Source organism: Pelodiscus sinensis, chromosome 5, assembly GCF_052426305.1.
Source record: "Pelodiscus sinensis isolate ZL-2025 chromosome 5, ASM5242630v1, whole genome shotgun sequence".
NCBI classification, from domain to species: domain Eukaryota; kingdom Metazoa; phylum Chordata; order Testudines; family Trionychidae; genus Pelodiscus; species Pelodiscus sinensis.
Window position 1 is genome coordinate 89,144,950 of NC_143056.1, and position 23,324 is coordinate 89,168,273.

General features: G+C 41.4%; 1 protein-coding gene and 1 long non-coding RNA gene across 10 annotated transcripts in view; both read right to left on the minus strand.

Annotated features, from left to right (window-relative positions):
* ANO1 (anoctamin 1) overlaps positions 1-14,713 on the minus strand; it is a 135,345-nt gene extending 120,632 nt beyond the window's left edge. For 2 of the 9 annotated variants that reach the window (XM_014574590.4, XM_014574589.4), the window contains exon 1: positions 14,167-14,654. In XM_014574590.4, the coding sequence (XP_014430076.2) occupies positions 14,167-14,224 (58 nt within the window). In that variant the 5' untranslated portion in view covers positions 14,225-14,654. Of the gene's footprint in view, positions 1-14,166 lie in introns of all 9 variants that reach the window. The other 7 variants (XM_025185664.3, XM_014574588.4, XM_014574584.4 and 4 more) reach the window with 7 other exon arrangements.
* A 348-nt stretch (positions 14,714-15,061) lies between these two features.
* Positions 15,062-18,699, minus strand: LOC142829169 (uncharacterized). The gene is made up of 4 exons (XR_012903550.2): positions 18,608-18,699; positions 17,240-17,382; positions 15,624-15,740; positions 15,062-15,458 (listed from the first exon to the last, which is right to left on the minus strand). It is a non-coding gene; the product is annotated as an uncharacterized LOC142829169 (long non-coding RNA).
* Positions 18,700-23,324: the final 4,625 nt, after the last annotated feature.

Sequence of the window (23,324 nt, forward strand, 5' to 3'; positions counted from 1 at the left end):
CGGTAGATGTTTCTAAGAGATATGATCTAAATTTCTTTAATCACTTTTCGGGACACAACAGCCCTGAGGACACTACCTATCATACTGAAGGGGATTTTAATATTACCCAAGTCATGTCTCTAGACAGTTCACTCATTCCATTTTTATTAGGTGGAATATTTTACATCTAGTACAATGCACCGTGGACTTCAGTAAGCTCACCCCTTTCACTAGTCATAGAGCACATTCTATAAAAGACAAGCCCTTATAATCAGGTATGCATTATACACAGGCAAAAGATGCACCTTTCGGCCAGACATATAGTATACTCTATAGGGTTTGTTTTTGCATTAGATATTCAGTGTGCTACATGTACCTGGTCCTGGGAAGTGCTCTGAGTCTCCTCTAAAGTGATGCACTCCCTCAATTCCTCACTGACACCCAGGCATATTTTAGATTGGTCCCTATAGTTTCAAGGACACAGAAACAAGACAGTACCTTAAGTTTTGCACAGTCTGGAATATCATGATATTTTAGTAGATAATCCCCACAAACAAGTGAACTCTTTGCTTACTGAAAACTTGACAAATACATACATCTTCACATCTATGTGAATTCAAGATTCAGGGCTATTTATTAGCAACATGATGAATTAAGAATACGTGCCAAGAAGCTTTTATTAAAAAATGATGCTCAATTTGATGGAAGCAATTGTTATTTTGGATTATTGCCTGATCAATAGAGGGGATGGTGTTGGGGGAATAGTTAACTGGAAGTTCCCTCATGATTAATTATTTTAGTAATTAACTGACCTTAATAGGGCTCTTAGATTTTCTTTCACTGATTGTGCAGATACATTTATTCACAAAGGTCTTTCTGTTATTCTCCACAGTGCTAAAGAGACAAGACAGGGCATAGTCTGCAAATTAAACATGTGAACAGAGAAAGCAGCCTACAGCAGAACCCTAGAACCAGTCCCCTTCAATCCCCAACACAGGCTATACACCCAGGATCTTAATTCTCTACTCAATTGCAAATGTTGAGAAAGTTCAGTTCCATATTCCAGGGTAGTGAGTCAGCTACTACACTCAGTCTCCTGGTAATTATATGGTTGAATAAAACATATTAAGTCAGAGGAAATAAAAAAAGGAAAAATCATTAGTTTATTTTTAGAAACCTTGACTCGTCATTCATCAGAAAGAACATTCACACTATGCACTCAGATACCAGCATCCGCATGAGGTTTGCCTGACCACATGCTGAAATGCATGTTACATATAGAGAACCATTTTTGTTCTTTAGATCAGGTTCAGACTCCATGCCAGTGTACACAGGATATATATAGCAATGTAATAATTTCCACCGGCCAGTAGAACTGTACCAGGGCTTCATTGTACATCAAGCCTTGACATAGTCTCTTCAGTCTTATCCTTCACTGCTGCCACATCAAATACCAGTGGCAGATTTACAGTTAGTGGAGCCCTGTGCTCAGCCACATTTTACGCCCCCTCCCCCCTCCCCTGGACCCAACCAAGAAAGAACATTCTCTTTCACATCCCTTCCCCCAGAGATGACTGTCCAGCCTGGGGAAGGGCTAGGACAATGCCACTCTGTCACAGGCCCTGCCTCTTCCCCATTCTTGCTCCCCCACCTTCCCTCCTCTTTCCTCACTTTTGCTCTGTCCCCTCCTTGCCTCTTCCCCCCAGTCGATGAGACTTGGGGGCTAGCAGGTCTGGTGGTCCAGCACTGGAGGTGGGGGAGTAGAGCTGACAGTCACTAGTTGCATCATTCCACTTCCCAAGGGGTTAGTGCAGGGCAGTCCGGACCCCCTCCCCCGAGCAACCAGAGTGAACTGGATCCACATTGTTCTGTTTTGCCTGCTGCTGCTGGAGAGTGCAGGGGAGCCAGACTCCTGCTATGGGCTCCAGAGTCCTCCTGCTGGCTCCTTGCCCCCTCCCACCCATGATGTTGGGTGCATGTGTCCCCTCCATTTCCCTTCACACATCACTCCTGCCTCCCTCCCTATTTTTGTCCTTCATCCTCCAATGTAAATGAAAATAAAGTGAGGTACCTTGACTGTTTTTGTAGTCTAATTTGTTTTCCATAGATCATCTGAAAATTGCTGAGGGTCTCAGTGGACCACTCAATGATCTTTCCAAATATTGTTTGTACCATCATAGTTTGTACTGTTAGCTAACTATTGTTAAGTGCTTTGGATAAGAGCACTTTACAAAAAAACAAAAACAAAAGTAACAACCTTTCCTCGGTCCACATGAATGGAGATCTTGGACCACAGTTTGAGAACTTCTGGTCTAGATGAAAGCTTGTATTTTCACTATGCCAATGTGAAAAATGTGTAAAAAAAATAAAAAAGTATAGGTGCTGTGCATCACTTGTTTTATTATTTTCCTCAGCATGACATACAGGAGAGGCAATCAAAATCAGCCTGGAAGAAGAACATGCATGAGAACTCTCTCTGAACAGAGAAGCAATTGATTATTAAAAAAAGAAAACAACAACAAACAAACAAACAAACAAACAAACAAAACCACACCACCACCACATTCTTTGATCTCTTCTTGGGGACAAATCCTGTTTCCATTGAAATCAAAAGGAGTTTTGCTAATCGAGTTCACTGGGAACAGTCTTTGACATTTTGGGCATGAGGGCTAAAACCGAAATAAGCTATGTGACTTGAGTTATTTCAATTGCATAGCTTACATCGAAATAGCTTATTTTGGCTTTTGGCACTGTCTACACAGCAGGGAGTCTGAGAAAGCACTCTTCTCCAACTTCCCTTATTTCTCATAAAATGAAAGTTACAGGAGTCAGGGTAAGAAGTCCTCCAGCTCAACATTATTTTGACATTTTGTTGAAATAATACCTTGTAGAGTAGATACGGACTATGTTATTTCAAATAACGTCAGTTATTCCAAAATAATGCTGCTATATAGACATAGCTTTGGAGAAGAAGAGCTATGTTGTATACTGCTTATACCACAGGTATCAAAGTGAGAAAGTCAGCAGACACATGATCTTTGTCCACTGCAAGGCAGAAAAAATATATATTAGCAGTCAATGAGGCTAAAAACGTCTGTGTACCATATCCAACACATCCCCCCCCCCCCATAGTGCACTGCCTTGACCACCCCACTCATTTGCTGTTTAGGGCTCATTCCCTGCCCCAATCATAGGTGACTGGTGCCTGCAGGTGGAGATAGTGCAGAAAAGGCAACTCAGAGGAAAAGGGAGAGCACATGAAGAAGCACCTCATTTAGCAATTAATTTTTTTGGCAGAAGCACCGGGGGCCAATGCACCTCCCAAGTGCTACCACAAGTCACTATGTTCCCCCCCCCCCCAATAACCTACACAGCCTTTCCCTTCGGTGGGCCCTGTTGGAAGCCAGTCTCAGCCTGATCCATGTCTGTGTAGTAGTGAACCTGGAAGATTAGACCTGGGCCATCTATGCTCCTTGGTGCAGCAGAAGCAAAATTTCCACTGCTGCCACTCTGGCAGTGCCAGAGCAAGCAAAAGGTGTGTGTGTAGGGGGCTCCCCTGGGCAGGCACTGAGTCACAGACCAAGAGGAATAGAGATTCTAGCACCACTTGGACTGGGAGAGAGATGAGCCCCTCCCTGGTTGATTCTTCTTTCTGGGGTCCTCACGCATCTCTGCCCTGCACTTTCTCTTTCTGTGTGACAAAAAAATCTATTAAGTCAAGTATAGACTGGGCAGGCATTTTCTAGGGTATGCTGTGAGCTATGTGTTCCTTAATTGGCCATTCAACATCATATAAACTCTTCCCTTGACTTCATGTGCTGGCTAAATAATTTGCAGGCATGACCATAAGAGCAAGTATGACATACAAAGCTGGGAAGTGAGATATTTGTTTCCTTTGCTTTGTTGCTCCAGTGTGGGAGACCCCTGTCATTATCCTCCCTCTCCTCGCCACAGCACTGTTTGAGGGTTGGAGGCCCTCAAAACAATCAATACACATCTTCCATTGATAGCAGCAGCATGTATGCTTGAGTTCTACAGGAGAGGACGAGTGGCCTAATTCAGCTCTCCTCACACCCCTAACCATCAAATAGACCTACACTCTTGTTCAAGAAAGCAGTTTTAATGCATGCTGAAAGTTTATCCCTCAGATGCCCCACAAATAGATTGTCCCTGGTCTCAGCACACAGTGTTTGTGTACATACATGGCCACTATCAAATCAGGGAGCATATGCATACAGAGATATGCAGACATATGTTGGGGAATTAAGACAGCGGGGCACAGATTATCCAATAAGTTCTTGGACTGCGTTGGAGACTTTTTTTATTTCAGAAGGTTGAGAAAGCTACTAGAGGCGAAGTTGTTCTAGATTTGATTTTCACAAATCAGGAGGAACTGGTGGAAATTCAAAAGTGGAAGGCAGCTTGCATGAAAGTGATCATGAAATCATAGAGTTCATGATTCTACGCAATGGTAGCAGGGAGAAAAGCAAGTTAGAGACAACGGATATTAGGAAGGCAGATTTTAGTAAACTCAGAGAGCTGTTAGTCTTACTTCTCATGGGATCTTACCTAAGAGGAAAAACAACTAAAGAGAGTTGACAGTTTTTTAAAGGGACATTATTAAGGGCCCAAAACCAAACTATTCCACCGCAGAGGAAAGAGAGAAAGTATGGCAGGAGACCACCTTGGATCAATCAGGAGATCTTATATGATCTAAAAAACAAAAAGGAGTTATGACCTAGTTTCCACTTTTATATATTACAAATGATGAATATAAGCAAAGAACACAAGTATGCAGGGGCAAGATTAGAAAGGCACAAAATGAGCTAAATCTAGCTAGAGATAAAGGGTAACAAGACAACATTCGACAAGTATATTAGAAGCAAGAGGAAGACCAGGGGCAGGGTAGGCACATTCCTCAGTGAAAAGGGAGAAACAATAACGGGAAACTTGGAAATGGCAGAGGTGCTTAATTACTTCTTTGTTTTGGTCTTCACCAAGAAATCTGATGATGAAGGGTTACCTAAGATAGTGAATGCTACTGAAATGGGGGTAGGTTTAGAAGTTAAAATAAAAAATGAACAAGTTAAAAATTTCCTAGAAAAGTTAGATGTCTCCAAGTCACCAGGACCTGATGAAATGCATCCTAGAGTACTCAAAGAGCTGATAGAGGACATATCTGAGCCGTTAGCTATCATCTTTGAAAAAACATGGAAGTTGGGAGAGATTCCAGAAGTCTGGAAAAGAGCAAATATAGTGTCTATCTATAAAAAGGGAAATAAAAACAACCCATGAAGTTACAGACCAGTCAGTTTAACTTCTGTGCCAGGAACAATAATGGAGCAAGTAATTAAGGAATTCATCTGCAAACATCTGGAAGATAACAAGATGATAGGTAATAGCCAGCATGGATTTGTAAAGAACAAATCATGTCAAACCAATGTGATAGCTTTCTTTGATAGGATATCAAGTCTTGTGGATAAGGGAGAAGCAGTAGGCGTGGTATACCTAGATTTTAGGAAGGCATTTGACATGGTCTTGCATGACCTTCTCATCAATAAGCTAGGGAAATGCATCTACTGGCTAACTGTTCTCAGAGAGTAGTTATTAATGGTTCACAGTCATGCTGGAAGGGCATAACAAGTGAGGTTCCGCAGGGGTCTGTTTGGGACCAGTTCTGTTCAATAGCTTCATCAACGATTTAGATGATGGCATAGAGAGTATGATTATTAAGTTTGCAGATGATACCTAGCTGGGAGGGGTTGCAAGTGCTTTGAAGGCTAGGGTCATAATTCAAAATGATCTGAGGTCATGGGATGAAGTTTAATAAGGAGAAATGCAAAGTACTCCACTTAGGAAGGAACAATCAGTTTCACACATACAGAATGGGAAATGACTGTCTAGGCAGGAGTACTGCAGAAAGGGATTTAGAGATCATAGTGAATGACAAGTTAAACATGAGTCAACAATGTGACACTGTTGAAAAAAAGAAAAAAAGCAAACATGGTTCTGGGATGCTTTAACAGGAGTGTTCTGGGCAAGACATAAGAAGTCATTCTTCTGCTCTATTATGCACTGAGTAGGCCTCAGTCGGAGTATTGTGTTCAGTTCTGGGCACCATATTTCAAGAACAATGTGGAGAAATTGGAGAAGGGCCAGAGAAAAGCAACAAAAATGATTAAAGGTCTAGAAAACATGAGGGAAGACTGAAAGAATTGGGCTTGTTTAGTCTAGTAAAGAGAAGACAGAGGTGACATGATAACAGTTTTCAAGTATTTAAAAGGGTGTTATAAGGAGGAGGGAAAAATTGTTCTCCTTGGCCTCTGAGGATAGAACAAGCAGCAATGGGCTTCAACTTCTGCAAGGGAGCTTTAGGTTGGACATTAGGAAAAATTTCCTGTCAGGGTGTTTAAACACTGGCATAAATTGCCCAGGGAGGCTGTGTAATCTCCATCCCTGCAGATATTTAAGAGCAGGTTGGATAGACATCTATCAGAGATGAGAAAGATGGTGCTTGGTCCCACTGTGAGGGCAGGGGACTGGACTTGATGACCTCTCATGGTCCCTTCCAGTTTTAGGATTCTATGAAATCAGTAAACCACACCCATTATGTGTGCTGCTTTCCCTGAAATTTTTCCTGCAGTGGCTCTGGTGTTAGAATAGAAGTGGAAAAGTGTGTGCACATATATGTATGTACAGCATTCCCTTTTAAGACATCAGTACGACAAAACAGCATGGGCACATTTAGCGACTTTTAGCACAAACACTTCCTTTCTTTCTACACTGCAATAATATTTTTCCTAGCTTTGCACAAAGTTCTTTGAAATTCTACATACCACATCAGTGAAAAAAAACAAAACAAACAAAAACAGTCACTATACACAAACAAACGAAGGATGGGAAACAAGATCTTGAAGTGAAAATATTACAATATAGACATAAATGAATAGCTTTCTTCCTGTTATTTATCATACTAATCCATATGGAACAATTTTAAACTCCACTGAAATTAAGGAGTCAAATCCTGAGAGTCCTAAATAAGGCCCTATCCTATCCCACTGTAAAGCTGCCCCAAATGTAAAAGCAAAAGAGAAGAGATGGCATGAATAAATTATATTTTAAATAAACCTTTTTATACTTTAAGCGACACTGAATACAAGAGTTTCAAAGGATGCCATCCTCACTTTAACATTGGCCTTCTGATACTGCTGAAGTATGTACATGCTCGGGATAGTTGGCTCAAAACCTGCTTGTGTGATTTACCTCGTACAACACTTTAAGACAACATGTTCTGAATTTTGTATTTGTTAATTTAATTTTTGTCTATGCCTTTCCTATACCCTCATATTAACCAGGTGTTTTAAATTTGTTTAATCTCTTCTCCTTGGACAGAATTTTGTCATCTGATCTCATCAGCCCTGTAGATTTCTATTCCATATTCTGAGCTTGTTCTGTGAGCGAAACTTCAGCTGGCATCATGAGTGCAGAACAGGCAATAAATATCTGCAGTGTGGACAGGAGACAGAATTTTACGCATACTGATAAAATTTCCTGTCATACAGATAGGAATAGCCTGACTATAGGCCTACTAGTCAGGAACATCTGAGTTTTAACTCCAGCTAGCAAACGAATTTGCCCCATCTGCTAAGTTAAGTCATTTGAATTTCTCTGCCTGAACCCTTCCCTCTGTGAAATACCAAGCCTATTTAGCATCCTCACAGGATATTGATCACTTAAATGTTTCTAAAGCAATTTGAAAGGTGTTGCAAAAAGGCTTAGTATCATGATTATAATATGATTAATGAACAACACATGTTATGGAATTGACCTAAGAAAAATATTGTACAAGTTCTTTGTAACTTAAAAAAAGAGTGATGATTCTCTGTAAAAATAAAGAGCTAACTATGGAACTTTGAAGATTATTTTAAAAGTGACAAATTCCATCGTGGTGAGTTGTGCTCTAAGGGCTTGGAACATGCAAACCCATATGCACATGAGTTGTCCTAACAATACCAGAGTATAAATATTAGTAAGAACAGTTTGCACAAGCAGGCTCTAACTTACTATCACACTTTGCAGCTGTGTATGTAACAAAGGTATGAAGCAGGATGGAGAACATGAGAGGACAAGTGATAGCATAATGAAAGGTCAAGAGATCTGATGTGAGGCATTATGTTACTACTATTATTTTATAAATTAAAAGATTCTGGAATAAAAATAGAGATTGATGACATCAGTACCAGCAGGCTACAGGTGAGAGCTCAAGAAGAAATTTGAAGAAGCATAAGGTTACTTGGTCCACAGTCTGGAAATTGCATGAGAAAGGGGACAGAAGAACTGCTCTTGAGAGAAGACAGTAGGAGCATAAAGCCATTCCAAAATGGCCACGTCTACAGTGCAAGTGGAGAAATAGATGAACTAGAGCTGGTCAGAGCCTTGAAAGTGAAGGGGATATCAAAGAGTATAAGAAGGCTGGTGCATGATTCAAAGAGGGGGTGGCCCTCCAAATACAAAAGCAGCATTCAGAAATAGAGGATGATAGAAACAATTATTTGGATTAGCTTGGTCCTTTCATTATCCCCAACAGTATGACTGTAATATTTGAAACAGTGCTTGTTACCAGTACTACTTGATATGTATGCTTAGAATTTTTTAAACAAGCCACCTATTTTGATTATTACTAAATGGCTAACCTTAACTGCTTTTCGGAGAACTTACAGTAAAGACATTGCAATATTTTCCTATACTTAGAACAGAAAATATCATCAGTTTCTCAGATATTACTGTGTTCTAACAGTTGGAATAAGACTGACTTTTTAAAATAGTACCACTGGAGTACTCAAGGTGTCAGTATGAAAGGGGTTCTACAAGTGATGAAGATAGATAGTTCCATCAATACTTTCACACATAGAACTCTTGGGCTATGTCTACACTGGCAGCTTCTTGCTCAAGAACAGCTGTTCTTGTGTAAAAACTTGCCTGCTGTCTATACTGCACAAGCGTTCTTGCGCAAGTAAATTTACAGTATAGCGTTGTAAAACAGGGCTTCTTCTGGAAGAGGTATTCCCCTCCCCATGAGGAATAAGCCCGCTTGAGCAAGAGCTCTTCCACAAGAGGGCAATGTAGACAGGCAACATGAATTTCTTGTGAAATAAGCCCCTATGGTTAAAATGGCCATTAGAGCTTTCTTGTGAAAGAGAGCATCCACACTGCCATGGATCCTCTTGCGCAAAAGCACATGGCAGTGTGGACACACTCTTGTGGAAGATTTTTTGCACAAGAACTCTTCCACAAAACAGTTCTTGTGCAAGAAGCCGCCAGTTTAGACGTAGCCTTGAAATTAAAGTAATCTCTGCATACAGATTGTAGGATCCAATTATAAAGGCAGAATGTCTATGGCAAGCATGGTTGGGGCTTGTAATTTAAAAATTAAATACACACATTTTCCCTTTATCTTGGAAGATTACAGTAATAGCAAAGATGGGGATATTCAGATCAATTTCACATAATATAGTCACTAGCTCAGCACACCCGGTTAGATGTTATATGTCAAGAGGTATATTGACCCTAGATATCATCATGAGGAAAAGAAACAAATTGTGACATATGCCTGCCTATGCCTATAGAATCAAATTAAATAGATTATTTACCTACGAAAATAACTATGACTACATATGAAACAGAGGCCTAATGACTACATACTTGAAATGCTTTGTCACCTTGCCTGAGGTCAATTCCAAATATTCAAGATAGGCCCAATTCAGACAGTTGCTTGGCTCCCTCACCTCTCATTGGTTTCAGGGTACTCAGCGCAATATGGGATTCTGCCCTTAGAATATACATTGTGGGGCCATATAAGAAATTCAACAGAAAAGCTACATTGATCTGTTAGACTACTAATCTCTATGCAAAGGAAAATTTAAGCATTTTGAATAATCCTGACTTTATTTTTAGGAAAATACACCGAGTTGATAGGTGAATAAGAGCTAAATGTCTCTCTCATATTTACCTAACATAATGTATGAAGAAGGCTGCCGTATGTGCACCAGAAAGAGCTTCTTGGCAAGGACTCAGTTGTGCAAGGTGCTGAGCAGCTCCTGAGCAGTGTTCTGTGCATTGAAGCCAATGAGAGATGAGGGGATTCAGCACCAGGATGAGCCCCTGAAATCTGTGATGTCTGCTACAACTCCCCAATAAAAGTGAGTGGGACTGAATACAATCTCTTTCCCCACTCATAGTGAGTGCCCAGCATTTCCTTTTCTCAAGGTCATCAGAATCCAGGGGGTATAATTAATATTAAAATGGACATTTTCCCCCTCTTGGTGCCAACAAATGCCTCCACTTCCCAGGGTGACTCTTCTGCCTTCTGTTTTTGGCAGGCTACTGTTTGTCCATATTTCATAACAATTGTGTAACAACAACAGAACATAGCTGCTGCAGCTTCTGGTTGTGGTAAATATGCTGGGTCTTAAGCCCATTATCATCTCTGCTGTGTCACTTACTTCCTGATACTCAGTTGCTCCATAACTCCTCGCAGTGACTGGTGAACTGTCCTGCTTGCCAGACTGATGTAGGACTAGACACATTGCACTACTGCACACCCGAGAACTGTCACTGAATCAAAACTGCCTCCTGGAGGTGCTCGGGTAGAACATGGCCCCATCCCCAAATATGAATAAGTTATTTTAGATTAAAACAAAGTGAATGATGTGAACGACTGCAGAGCTGGAAGAGAAAGTCTAATTAAATCAAAGCTGTTAGTCTATTGTCACAGCTGATTAATTATTAGCTGGAGATAATTCATCACTTTAACTCATGGTAGGAATAGCTCTTGTGTTATCAGGAGCAGAAATTTAATAAAAAACAGTAAACCTGATGCGTAGGCCTGCACTGGAAGTCCCAGTTCAGGGGGCTGAACAATCTCTTCTAGAGAGAGTGTGCCAGGGAAATGGGTTTCAACATCTGTGGTGAAATCATGGCCCTAGGTAACAGCCAAACTCCCAATGACTACAGTAGAGTCAAGATTGCACCCCTGAGGGGGTTGATAAGTTTACTTCCTGTGGAAGTGGGGATTTGCTTCCATTCTAGCTCCACAGGAGGCCTGATTCTCCAGCTCCAAAGACGTTCTGAGTCTTATGCTCACTGCCTCCAAACTGCTTTCCATAGGCACCATCTTACCTATGCCAGCATGGTTCCTTCAGACTCTATGTTGCCCATACCTTGACTTGCAACTCCATAGCTCACACTCATTTCTCTAGAGCAGTGGTCTCCAACCTTTTTAACCACAAGAGCGCTTTTTCAATTTAAGTGCAATGTAAGATCTGCCTCAAACCCAAATACCCTTGCCCGGCTTCCTTCCCACCTCTTCTTTGAGGCCCTGCCCCTGCTCCATCCCTTTGCCAAGGCTTCACCCGGCTCACTCCATTTCCCTTCCTCCCTGTATCTCATTCACTTTCACCAGGCTGGGGTAGGGATTTGGAGTGCAGGCTCTGGTCTTGGGCCAACAGATCTGGAGTGTGGGAGGGGACTCCCTGAAGGGAGAGAGAGAGAGGAGGGATGGGTTCTGGAGTGCCCTAGGAGATAGGGCATTTGCCTGGGGAGCACAGGGCTGGGGGCTTGAGTGCTGCCGCCTCCCTTCCCCCCAGTCAAAAACTAAAAACAACCCACTTTGCAAGCAGTAAAAGTCGTAATGATTCCCCACATACGTGTTGGGTCAGGACAGTGTGTGCTTGTGATAATGACAGAGACACACAGTGTGTGAGTGTGACAGAGATTTGCATTGCCAAGCTCCCTCCATGCCCTTCTCTCTGTGGAGGACGGAGGGAGGGAGGACACCCTGACATCAGCACCTCCCCTCGTCTCCCATCCCACACCTTGCACAGCAAGCAGGAGGCTGCCAAGGGGCAGCTCCAAGGCAGAGAGCAGGAGTAGCATGACAGTGGGAGGAAGAGCAACTGAAATGCCAGCACTTAATAGCTTCCTGGCCAAACCAGTCAGGATCACCTGTCAGAGGCTCCAAGATCTAGTGGTAGATCCCACTACTGGTTGGTGACCACTGCCTTAGAGTATAGAGGGAGGGAGGGAAGGGGGAATCACCATAAGATAATGTTGACAACTGTCAGAAATGCCATGCACTGTATTACTGTAACATGCCTGCAGGTTTGTAACACAGCAGATGACACAGCAGATGACATTCATTGCCTTTGATCTTTCCTTTTTGTGCTACCAGTGAAGCCCAAAATTCATGGACAGGGTTTGTGACTAATCAATAGCACAGAGGCACTGAGGACACTTAGGCTTAATTATTAGCTAGCATAAGATAACCCATTTTTTAGATTTAAAAAAAAATATGCTCATCAATCCTTACTTCAGGCTAAATTTCCCAAGCAATCAGTGGAGGTTTTGCTTGAGCAAGGACCAAGTAGAGACTTCATGAATGGGTTCTGCATGTTTCTGCAGTGGGACCAAATGTTACCAAGGAAACTGATCATCTACAGCTCTGCAGTGTAGTTAGACAGTACATATTTCATAAACATTCAAAAGAAGATTTGTGGATGGCTCATCAATAGAAATGCAATGAGGTAGGTGTAAGACCAAAATTGTTCCCTGGTCATATTGATGAGATTGGGTACACTCAGTTCATGCTGCTAATGAGTGAATCAGTAAATTAAATGGAGAATGTCACTAAAGTACTATTTATAATTTCTCAGAGATCTTTTGGCTTATCACTTTGAATGCCTTATGATAAATAGCTGCCTGCCTCATGAGAAATAGTATTTCTTTAGTCACATTCTAGCATTTGGTCCACATTGATTTCTCTGTTAATGTACTTCGATGACACATTAGTTACCCCTGTTTTTCCTGCTTTCTATTTCAGTGTGCTCCTTCAACTTTGAAATGAAATTATACCTTTTTCTTCTTCTACTATAAATATGTCAACATGGAACAATTAATGGACATCAGAAGAATGATATTTTGATATAAAACCCAGCTGTTTTCTGTCAGGTTAATTTCTACAACTGTATTTTTTTTCATCCTGAGACGCTCTGGCTGGTCTGAGATTTGATGAGCATACAGTGTTACTTTTAGAAATGGGCAGAACTCCAGTTAAATATTTGGCTGTTTAATAAGACGACTTTAGGATAACAAGTCTTCATGGGAATAAAAAAAGGGAGTAAAGAAAGGGCTCCCCGTGCTATTCTTAGCTGCAAAGAGTTAGATTTGGAATTTTGATTGTAAAACATGGACTTTATAAATGTTGCCATTCTAAATTTACTTCATTTGTATACAATTCAGATGGATAATCGAGTGTTACAGTATGTTCCTGCTTAGCAGCTCAGTTCTGAGTTTAATAGCCTTTAAACTAGGAGAAAAATTCATTCAATAAACACTGATAGTGTCATTTGTTTTCCAATTGCTGAACTAACTGAAGATTTGTTATGTGTATATATGTTATGTGTATATACATCAAAGAGCAGATACCTTAATGATACGAGACACAGGGAGAGAATTTCGTTGGCTTCCCCTTTGAAATAAATCATTGCTATGTATATATGTGTATCTGCTCTTTGATTCTAAGTGTTCAGTAATTTCTCAGCCAAGGAATGTACTTTCACTCTCCAATCTATGTGTGTCAATTAGCACTCATTATTTAATGATAGTGGGATATACAATTTACCATTTAAAAACAAGTACATTCCTGATTAGCCGCATACCTCATTTATATATACACACACAAAGACATTTCAGTTTCAGTCTTTCTTTGTCTTCTATTCTATAATGCTAATCCACTGAAATAGAATTTGTTTATATATCATTACCATATATTGCATATTCAGTGATTTATGAGTAGATTGACTTCCCTAAGAAGTGATACACAAGCTTTCAATTGCTATATTTAGGCAGCTATGACTGATCCTACTTTATATTTTAGAAGAAACTAAAGACATATTTTACCAGTACCTTTACTAAGTAGGAAATTGTTCCTGGAATTTGGTATTAAATAAAAACCACTAATAAGTTACTTAATATGGCACTTCTGATAGGGAGAGGTGAGGAACACTGTTTGGATAATCTGGTTTTCCCTAAGAATTACCAAACTAGAGTAAAATGACTTTCCCTCTAATGACATGCTCAAGATCCAAACTTATACCCTTTGCACTTTCCCCCATTGCTATAAACACTTACGTGGCCCCCAAGGTGCCTCGGGGGAGATCCTGTGAAGATCAATCTCATCCTTATCCATTTCTTATCCAAGCTGGAAAGCTCAGCTGCAAATTGGTACCAAAAAGAATATTTCAACTTGAAGAGATCCTTCCTCTTTTACTTTTTTAATGTTTAAGGCTTTCATTCATTGGACACAAGAAGCCAGTCAGCTACTGCAGCCACTTTGGTCAGGCAGACTATTTGCTAGCAATCTTCCCTCCACCACTAATGATAGTAGTACGGTCCCTGGAATTAAAGCCAGCCAAATGTGAAGGGGGGGGGGGGAATAACTGAGAAAATCCCCGACTGGATGCTCTGGGAAACAGAACCGCTTCAAACGCACCTAAGAGCGGAGCCTGCTCCCCTTGCAGAAAGCCACAGATGCAGCCTCTGCCATGCAGAGGGGTTTTTAATGGATCGCTGCTACTGCTACCGCTGCCGCTCGAGGAGCCCCCCTGGCGAAGCGAGAGGCAGTGACTTTAAATAGCGCTCAGGACTGCTCCGAGTCCGGCTCGCGCTCCCTGCTGCTGCTGTAGACACAAGGCAGCGGGAACCCAGCCCTCCACGTGACTCAGCGGCTGGGTGCAGGACTGTGTCCAACACTCCAGCCGGGAGCAGCAGCAGCAGCAGCAGCAGGAGCAGGAGGAGGAGGATGGGAGCTGCTCTTCCCACCTGAGCCTCCACCCTCTCCCGGAGCTAGGGATCCCAGACGCACGCGCTGGCCCCAAGCTGCACACGGAAGCGCTCGAGGAAGAGTTAAGGGCGCTTCCCGCTCACGGTACCTCAGAGACCTGCTTGGGGCTGCAGGCAGCAGCGCAGAGTAGCGCCAGGGGGCTGCTTTGCCTGCTAGCCCGTTCTGTGGCTCTGCCCTGCGGGGCTGGGAAGGGCGAGGCACTTTCCATTTTGCACCATTGGGTAGCAGGCATTTTAGACGTGAGCACCTGTGGCTGGGTGTTTGGGGCAGGGATGGTGGGGCTAGGAGCAGACGCTTTACCCAGCGGATGTGGTAATCCCAGGCTGCGGTCCTCTCTGAAGTTGCAGGCAGGGGTGACGTTGAGGGTGCCTAGAAAACGCAGCGTGCAGGATGGAGTTCTTTCACCATCTCTGCAGTCAAATAATCTGGATTGTTTTCATCTGTCGGGTTGAGATGTTTCAGAGACGGGACCAAGCAGAGCTGAAAAGATCTGACTCTTCTCTCAACTTAAAATATTCCCCATCCCTTTCTACAGGCTTTGAGGCCAAATCCGATTTCAGGCTTTTCCTCCCCTGTACTGCTGCAAGCAAGAGAGAGGAGGGGGGAGAAGTGCTGAACAGCAGCTTGAAAAAAGGCACCTTCTTATGTACCTATAGAACTCAGCCAATGACACCCATAGATAAATATAATAAATCCCAACCCAGATCTACCTTAAACAAAGCAGTTTGTAGCTGAGTGAACTGACCTTGGGAGTTTGAGTAACCAGCCTGAATGATGGCAGCAGCTGACATGTGCAGGGAGAATTCCTCTCAAAGGTCACTAACATTTGTTTTCCTCCAGCAGGCTGCAGGACCACAGGCAACTATTGGAAACCACAACACTGTAAACCCAGAAGAACTTTCAATGGGTTTGGAGTGAGTTTTTGGAGATCACCCTCAGTGTTCAGGGTGCTCAGAAAATTAGTGCATTTTGACCAACGAGAGCAATCAGAGTAAGATCTAATTAAAACATGATTAGCACTATAAGTCTTCAGTGATTCATAGTTATCTTTGAACATTTTTGGACTTTTACCCAAGGACCGGTCAAAATTTAATATGACGTGGGTGAGGAGGTCCTCTTCATGCATCCTGCCCAACTCCCTTGTCATATCTTGATTTAATGGTTGAATGTCAAGCAGGAGTTTTATTTTTTTAAGTTTATTCTCCCGCCCCCCCCTTTGTACATAGGCGCTGACATTTAAAATCATTCCTAAGGGCCTGGTTTTTAAATGTAGCCATCTAAAGATACAGGTAGATGCTTTTGAAAAGCCCACAAAGGTTACGTCTAGACTGGCATGATTTTCCGGAAATGCTTTTAATGGAAAAGTTTTCCGTTAAAAGCATTTTCAGAAAAGAGCGTTTAGATTGGCACGGACGCTTTTCCGCAAAAGCACTTTTTGCGGAAAAGCGGCCGTGGCCAATCTAGACGCGCTTTTCCACAAAAAAGCCCCGATTGCCATTTTCGCGATCGGGCCTTTTTTGCGCAAAACAAATCTCAGCTGTCTACACTGGCCCTTTTGCCCAAATGGGAGCAGCATAGTATTTCCACAAAAAGCACTGATTTCTTACAGTAGGAAGTCAGTGCTTTTGTGGAAATTCAAGCGGCCAGTGTAGACAGCTGGCAAGTTTTTCCAGAAAAGCGGCTGATTTTCCAGAAAAACTGGCCAGTCTAGACACAGCCAAAGTGTTTACTTGAACCTTTAGGTGCCTACATATCTTCACAGATCTGTCTAATTGGGCCTTGTCAGTGATAAGGAAACTGAAGCAGGCCTTTTTTGGAGCTCATGAACACCTGTGCAAGCAAGTAAAGTGCATAAGAATCTCTCTCACTCTCCTGGGTGGGGTAACTGCACTGCAGATTACATGGGGCAAGAAAAGCTATTGCTAGGCTTCTGTCTCCTCAGCTGCACAAATAGGTGTGGCTATTAGGTTCTGTCCTTTCCACCAATTCACAGGCTTCCAACAGGAGCTGCACCACAAAAAAAAAGGCAGGCCCAGTTTACTTCTCTGATAGAACGAGGCAGGCACAAGCACCTTACTTTGACTGAGTCAGTTTGATGCCTACAATGCTCCTGAAGCAGTGCAACTATGCTCTGCTCCTTACACTGGTACTCTATCAGCTCAAGTAACTCTAGCTGGCTCACCCAAAGCCATAGAAGCAGTAGGGGAAAGGGAGATGGTATTGGAACTCAGACTTCTAGGTGTTGGACTAGAGGTGTAGGAGGTGCTGCAACAACATGTGGCTTGAAGTGGTTCCCATTATTTAGAGTTTACAGTTTGGGTTCAGTGGTTCTCAGCACCCCCACATTATACAAACTCTTACCTTCTAGGCAAACTGCTAGGTCACAGAACTGATTCTGTCTCTCTCTCTCTCGGAAGGAGTGCTCCAGGAGTCAAAGGCCTAACTTCTCACACTTAGGTTTCCCTATTGGTGTAAGTGGTTAGTCTTTTATGGTCACTGCAGCACTAAAACAAGGAGAGGAGACACTCAGAATAAGTTTGAAACCAGATGTGATAGAGTGGAAAGACAGTTGAGTAAATGTCTAATCAAGGGAATTTTAGAATGTGGATAATTTCTTGTCAGAATGCAATCCTTAGAGGCTGTGAAAATGAGTCAATATTAGGGATGTAAAATCCTGTTTAATTACTAACCACTTAAATATATCAGAGGTGTAGCCATATTAGTCTGAATCTGCATAAATAATGAGAAGTCCTGTGGCATCTTATAGACTAACAGATTTATTGGAGCATAAGCTTTTGTGGGCAAAGACCCACTTCATCAGATGCATGTGGGTATTTAACTGGGTAAACAATTAAACAGGGATACCCCCCCACACACACACCTGCTGCAGCAGGATTGGAGTGCCCCCCAATGGGCCAGGCTGGAGCACCCTTCCCCCCATCGCAGGACTGGAGAAGTCCCTTAATGGTGACAGGCAGGGGAGCTGCTCTAGTCCCAACTGATTAACTGTAACCCAAAAGCATCAGCTGGTAAGGGTGATGCTTACTAGTTTACTATTCACATTCCTAGTCAATATGCTTTTAGGCTATTTTTTTTTAAACCATTGTTTATTCTCAACTTTTATGCAAATATTGATTTAGGCAATTTTGAAAGTGTACAGCATTTTCTTTATTTTAAGAGTAGCAGTACAGTATGTTGTGTTGTAGATCTGCAATATATCTGAGCCTAATCTTATTACATTTACTCATGTGAGTATAAACTCTGTATCTGTACAACATTAACGTGCACGTTGGAGAACAGGGTCATTGTCATAGGGTGTCCTGGCTTTATAGCACCCCTTTCTGGCCAAGTGTGGCACTGTAGGTACTTCCTGCCTGCCTAACATCACCCAGAAGGTCACTGAAGCTTCACAAAGGGAACAATGCACTTCCTAAGTGGGAAGAAGTCTAATTTAACTGAAGATCCACTGAAAATACAAGCAAGCCTTCCTCCCAGCATTATAGGTGGAAGACAGAGGCTGTCTCAGGATATCCAATCCACCTAGGTCCATCCTTTCACACCCTACAGGGCTCCCTCTGTTAAGGTCCCTTCCTGAAATCAGACCTCTTGCTGCTACCTAGCCCTTCTCTGGAGCAAGGCATCTACACAGAGCTAACAACTGCGACTCTTCCCTAGTACAGCAGGCCATTCCTGAGAAGCTGGGCACACCAGTCATTGTTTGGAAGTTACCTGTCTTTCAGAGCACACTTTTCAGATATATCGCTCTGGTGAGTTCTCCTGGGACTGCCTCTCCTCAGCAGCTTCCGGTTTATACAACCAAACCCAGCTACAGCCAGTTAATCCTGCATCAATCTTATTAGATAATTACCTGCCAACCAGCTACCTAGAGATTTAATTCATTCCAGGCATGTCTGAACTGGCTCAGTATCTCTTACAGAAGCCTCTGACAGGTAGGCCTGCTGTCCTTAAAGGGCCAGGCTCTGTGATTGCTGCCATACTGACAGGGAACAGTAAATGTCAGGGAAGTTCTGTCAGAGTTTTAACAGGGGACTCTAACAATATTTCTGCTTAGTCTGTGATAATTCCCAGTATACCCCATACCATGTTCTTGCAAGGAGGGAGCAGAACTGACTAGTGAATATATTAATTGGTCTACTTAACCACAAATGCTTTCTCAAACCAGGGAAGGAGGCAGCTCCAGTTGGCAATCAAGCTTATATTAAGTGCACTTGAAGGCAATGTTAATACTATTCTCCCAAAAAAAGATAGTAAGTATCTTGATATGATAGCACTGCTCTTCTCACATAATTTGAAACACAGAAAATAGAAGTTTTATGTATGTCTAGGGTTTTGCCAATTGCCTTGCAGTTGCCTTGGAATGATTTAATTATTTTTGCTCTAGAATTATTTTTATGAACTTCTTGAAAGGCTAGGAGGCGAACTCTGTGGGAGACAGGGAAATCACTCCAATTCTTTCTTGGATTTAGTGGTCAAATTTTTAATAAGGGGCACCCTAAAGAATACTTTTGGCAATAGAGTGAATCTCTGACGATAATCACATGATCATGAAACAAAACACTGAGGCTATGTCTAGACTGCCCCCTCTTGTGGAAAAAAATGCAAATCAGGCAAAGCATGGAATATTGCTGTGCCTCATTTGCATAATTAACAAGGCTCCATTTTGAGCAAAAACCACTTCTTGTGCAAGAGCTGTTCTTCCATGTTCTTCAGCCATAGATTAATTAAATTAATGGAGATTACTTATCTCCTAGAGCTGGAAGGGACCTTGAAAGGTCCCAAGTCCAGTTCCCTGTCTTCACAGCAAGACCAAGTACCATCCCTGACAAATTATTGCCCCAAATGAGCTCAGCAAGGATTGAACTCACAACCCTTGGTTTAGCAGGCCAGTGCTCAAACCACTGAACTATCACTCCCCTGTTCAAAATGCTTGATATCCTGCTATTTATATCTTATCATTTCATCTGAGGAATTCTCACTGAAGTCAGATGGAGTTTTACATAAAAATGAAAGATAGGGTATGGCCCAAAATGTAACACCACCACTTTGCCAGTATGTAATATCAATGAGATGATCCAAGGTAATAAAAACAATGAGTAGTCCATAGAGACTAACAAAAATATATATAGGATCATGAGCTTTTGTGGGTAAAACCTACTTCTTCAGATGAGTAAAGGTAAGCATATGTGCAAGTTGGCAGGATCACGGTCCTAGGACAGAGACTTTGTAATCAGTACTGCTGACTTATTCTGTCCCCCTTCAAATGAAAAATCACATACCAGCTTAAAGGACTAATATGTAAGTACTTTGCTGAAGTGCTAGTGCTAGAAGGACTTGAGGGTGAGACTAGTATTTAGATTTCAATTTATAAACAGAAATGCGCATGGTGTCAGATTAACCCTCATTGCATAGAGTACTATGCTCGCAAAATGGGAAACATTTTTCAGGCATATGACTGGGTAAAGAGGTCAAACTAAGCAGTTGCTACCCAAACAAAGTTTACTGCTTTGACAATAAACACTTGTGCCACTGTTGTCTGCAATAAAGTAGGTGGAAGATGGATCACCATACATTTAAAGTCATTTAGGAGACAGATTTTATTGTACAAGGTATCAACAGTGACAGAAGAATGAAGAAAATAAAACCTCTTGGTAGAGCAGTAGGAGAGGTGCAGAAGGTTTCAGGTACAATCTCTTTTACTTTAAAGTAAAATGGAATCCCCACATTTCTTGCCTTGGGATCGTACCTTCTTAGTTCTACATAAAGTAGCCATGAATAGTACACAATGTTCACTGTGCCCTGACCCTGAAAACGTTTCTGCATGTGCGTAACTTCAAGCACAAGTGGTCCCATTGATACTTCACATTTGTAAAGTTAACCATAAGTGCAAGTACTTGCAGGATCTGGCCCTGAATTATTTTACAGCATTTGCTTACACACAAAACATTCCATTGGCACCCCATTTTCCTTTGTATTCCTTGTGTTTGCAAAGTGATGCTCACTTCACAACAGCCAACATTTGAATCTCCCCAGTGGCTAACAGTAACTAGTACAAGTTTTAGCACTAGTACTGGTAAAAAAGTTTTCAACAGACTTTTTGAAGATGTTAAAGGAACTCAGTGTTTCTCCCACTGAGGCAGATACCGTTGGGAGTAATGTCATCTGGGTCCAGAAGGACCCTGAAGGCTAGATTTTGACTTTTAACTGCAAGAAGTTGTGTATCAGCAGCATTGCCATGGTAGTAGCCAGAGAGACACTGTGACTCAGACACACCACTGAGTCACAATTCCTCTTCTGCTCCTTTCTTGCTCTTGAGGGAAGGAAATTATAGCAAACTCCATGCCAACCCAGCTGCACTGGCAACTGGGGGGAGGGATGGAACCAAACCACTTTTCATTTCTCTCCGCTTCCCACCCACTGACAACCACTTATTCCCACATGCCTGGACTTATGGTCTACATAAGCAGTGTAAGGGGAGTTATGACTCTTCTTACTCCCTTGTATGTGTGTGTCATTTAAGTCACAATCTAATCCCAAATACAGGTTCTGAATGACAAGCTCTATTTATGCTAGCCACTGCTGAATTTTGAATCTTGTCTTTCTGACTCTACTGAGAAAAGAGCTGAGTATTCGTCAATATGGTTTAGCATTTATTTGTTTATAATCTACTCTTTTCCATAGATTTATGTAGAATTCAGTGACCCGTTCCATATTATGATGTTGCCATTCCAATCCAATATCACTGTGCAATTTACAAGAAAGGAAAAGTTTAGAGACAAGGTTAAGCCTTTTATCCACTCCAGGTATTTTGAAACCTCCTCAGTACTCCTTATAGTACATTTCTTTAGCTGCTTGGTTAAACAGATATTTGAAGACAGTGGCATACATATAATCAAAATTATCTGAACAGTGTAAGAGCAACAGTCACTCCTGTACTCACATTTAACATTTGATCCCAATAGTTCCTTCTGATCTTAATCTATAATTATACTTCCTCTCTGGTTTACACTAAAATCAAGAGGAGTTTTGCTGCTTGTTACAGTGGTTTAAGGTAGACAAATACCTGAAAGAGACAGCTATACATTGATACATCTTTATTACATATCACAGAATAAATCACTAGAACACCTATCTGCGTGTCAAATATTTAAGATAATTTAAGACCAGATTTCAACCATCTTGTTCCCAAAGGCTAGTACTTTATTTCTCCACCGAAACCTACAGGACTAATCAATGTGAGTAAAGGAATCAGAATCTAGTTATTAAAAATGTACAAAATGTATACAAGTTATTGCAAAACTGTCTGGGTAATGTTAACAAATGTACTATGGTTACACAATGTATTAAGCAACAACACATGTTTTACATTCATCCACTCATGTCATAGGAATCTAATACAGTAATTATTTCCCCTGGTATTTAACATGCAACTATTACAAGACCATTTAATAGTCAACCATAATTAGTGGAGTACCTATGCACAAGGACTACTACAGAGTTTCCTGCCTTGTGTAGTCTTATGTTTCAGCCTTAACTATATTCTATTGTTGCTGTCAATATTTCTGGTTTGTTTTAAGTCAGTTGCCTTACCTTTGTTTATATCAAGAATTCATCTCTAGAGAGCTTGTGTTAAAATAAGGGAAGCCTAAATTCAAGCATGGCCTCTGTGAAGGTTCCCTTGAGAAAAAGGAATAAACTATGCAGAAATGAGACATAAGGATGGCTAATGATATCTTATCTTCTTCAGTCCTTCTACCTATATGACTTTGTTGTATGTGCTCCCAGAAAAACTGTTTCCCTATGGAATAATCTAGACAGGGAAGAACACAAAGATTCAAGCAGCAATGAATATCACATAAGGATACGAGTGTTGAGTTTGGATGAACGTAGGAATTTGAAGACGGCATGTTCAGTCAATTAATTGCAATAATTTCTATTGTAAATATGTATTGAGTTGTCGGGAAATTCACTGGTCTCTTTATATGAGTGTATTTGAAAAAAATAATCACAGGTGCCTAAAATGAGCACATTCACATTACACTTTGGTTTTACACTTTGTTTACATCTAAATAATAAAATAGCACTGCTAAGATTGTCCTTGCCCTGTATAAAAATCTGGAAACAGAGTGAGTGTTTGCACATACACAGCCACATGTGAGCAATCAGCAACTGTGTAAAGTATGCTGCATGTATCCCATTGCATAATTAAAATTAGCATACCCATAAAGTACAAATATACACCAGGTACAGCATCTGAAACAGAGTGAATGTCAACACAAGCATGTTAAAAATAAATAAGAATAAATATTTATGAAAACTTAAAACAAGAGTGACCTGTTTTGAACCCTTCAAAATGAAAGCACTTTTTTTTTCAAAATTACATTTAAGTTTTTTAACTGGCTCCAATATTTCAAAGTCTAGTGTATGA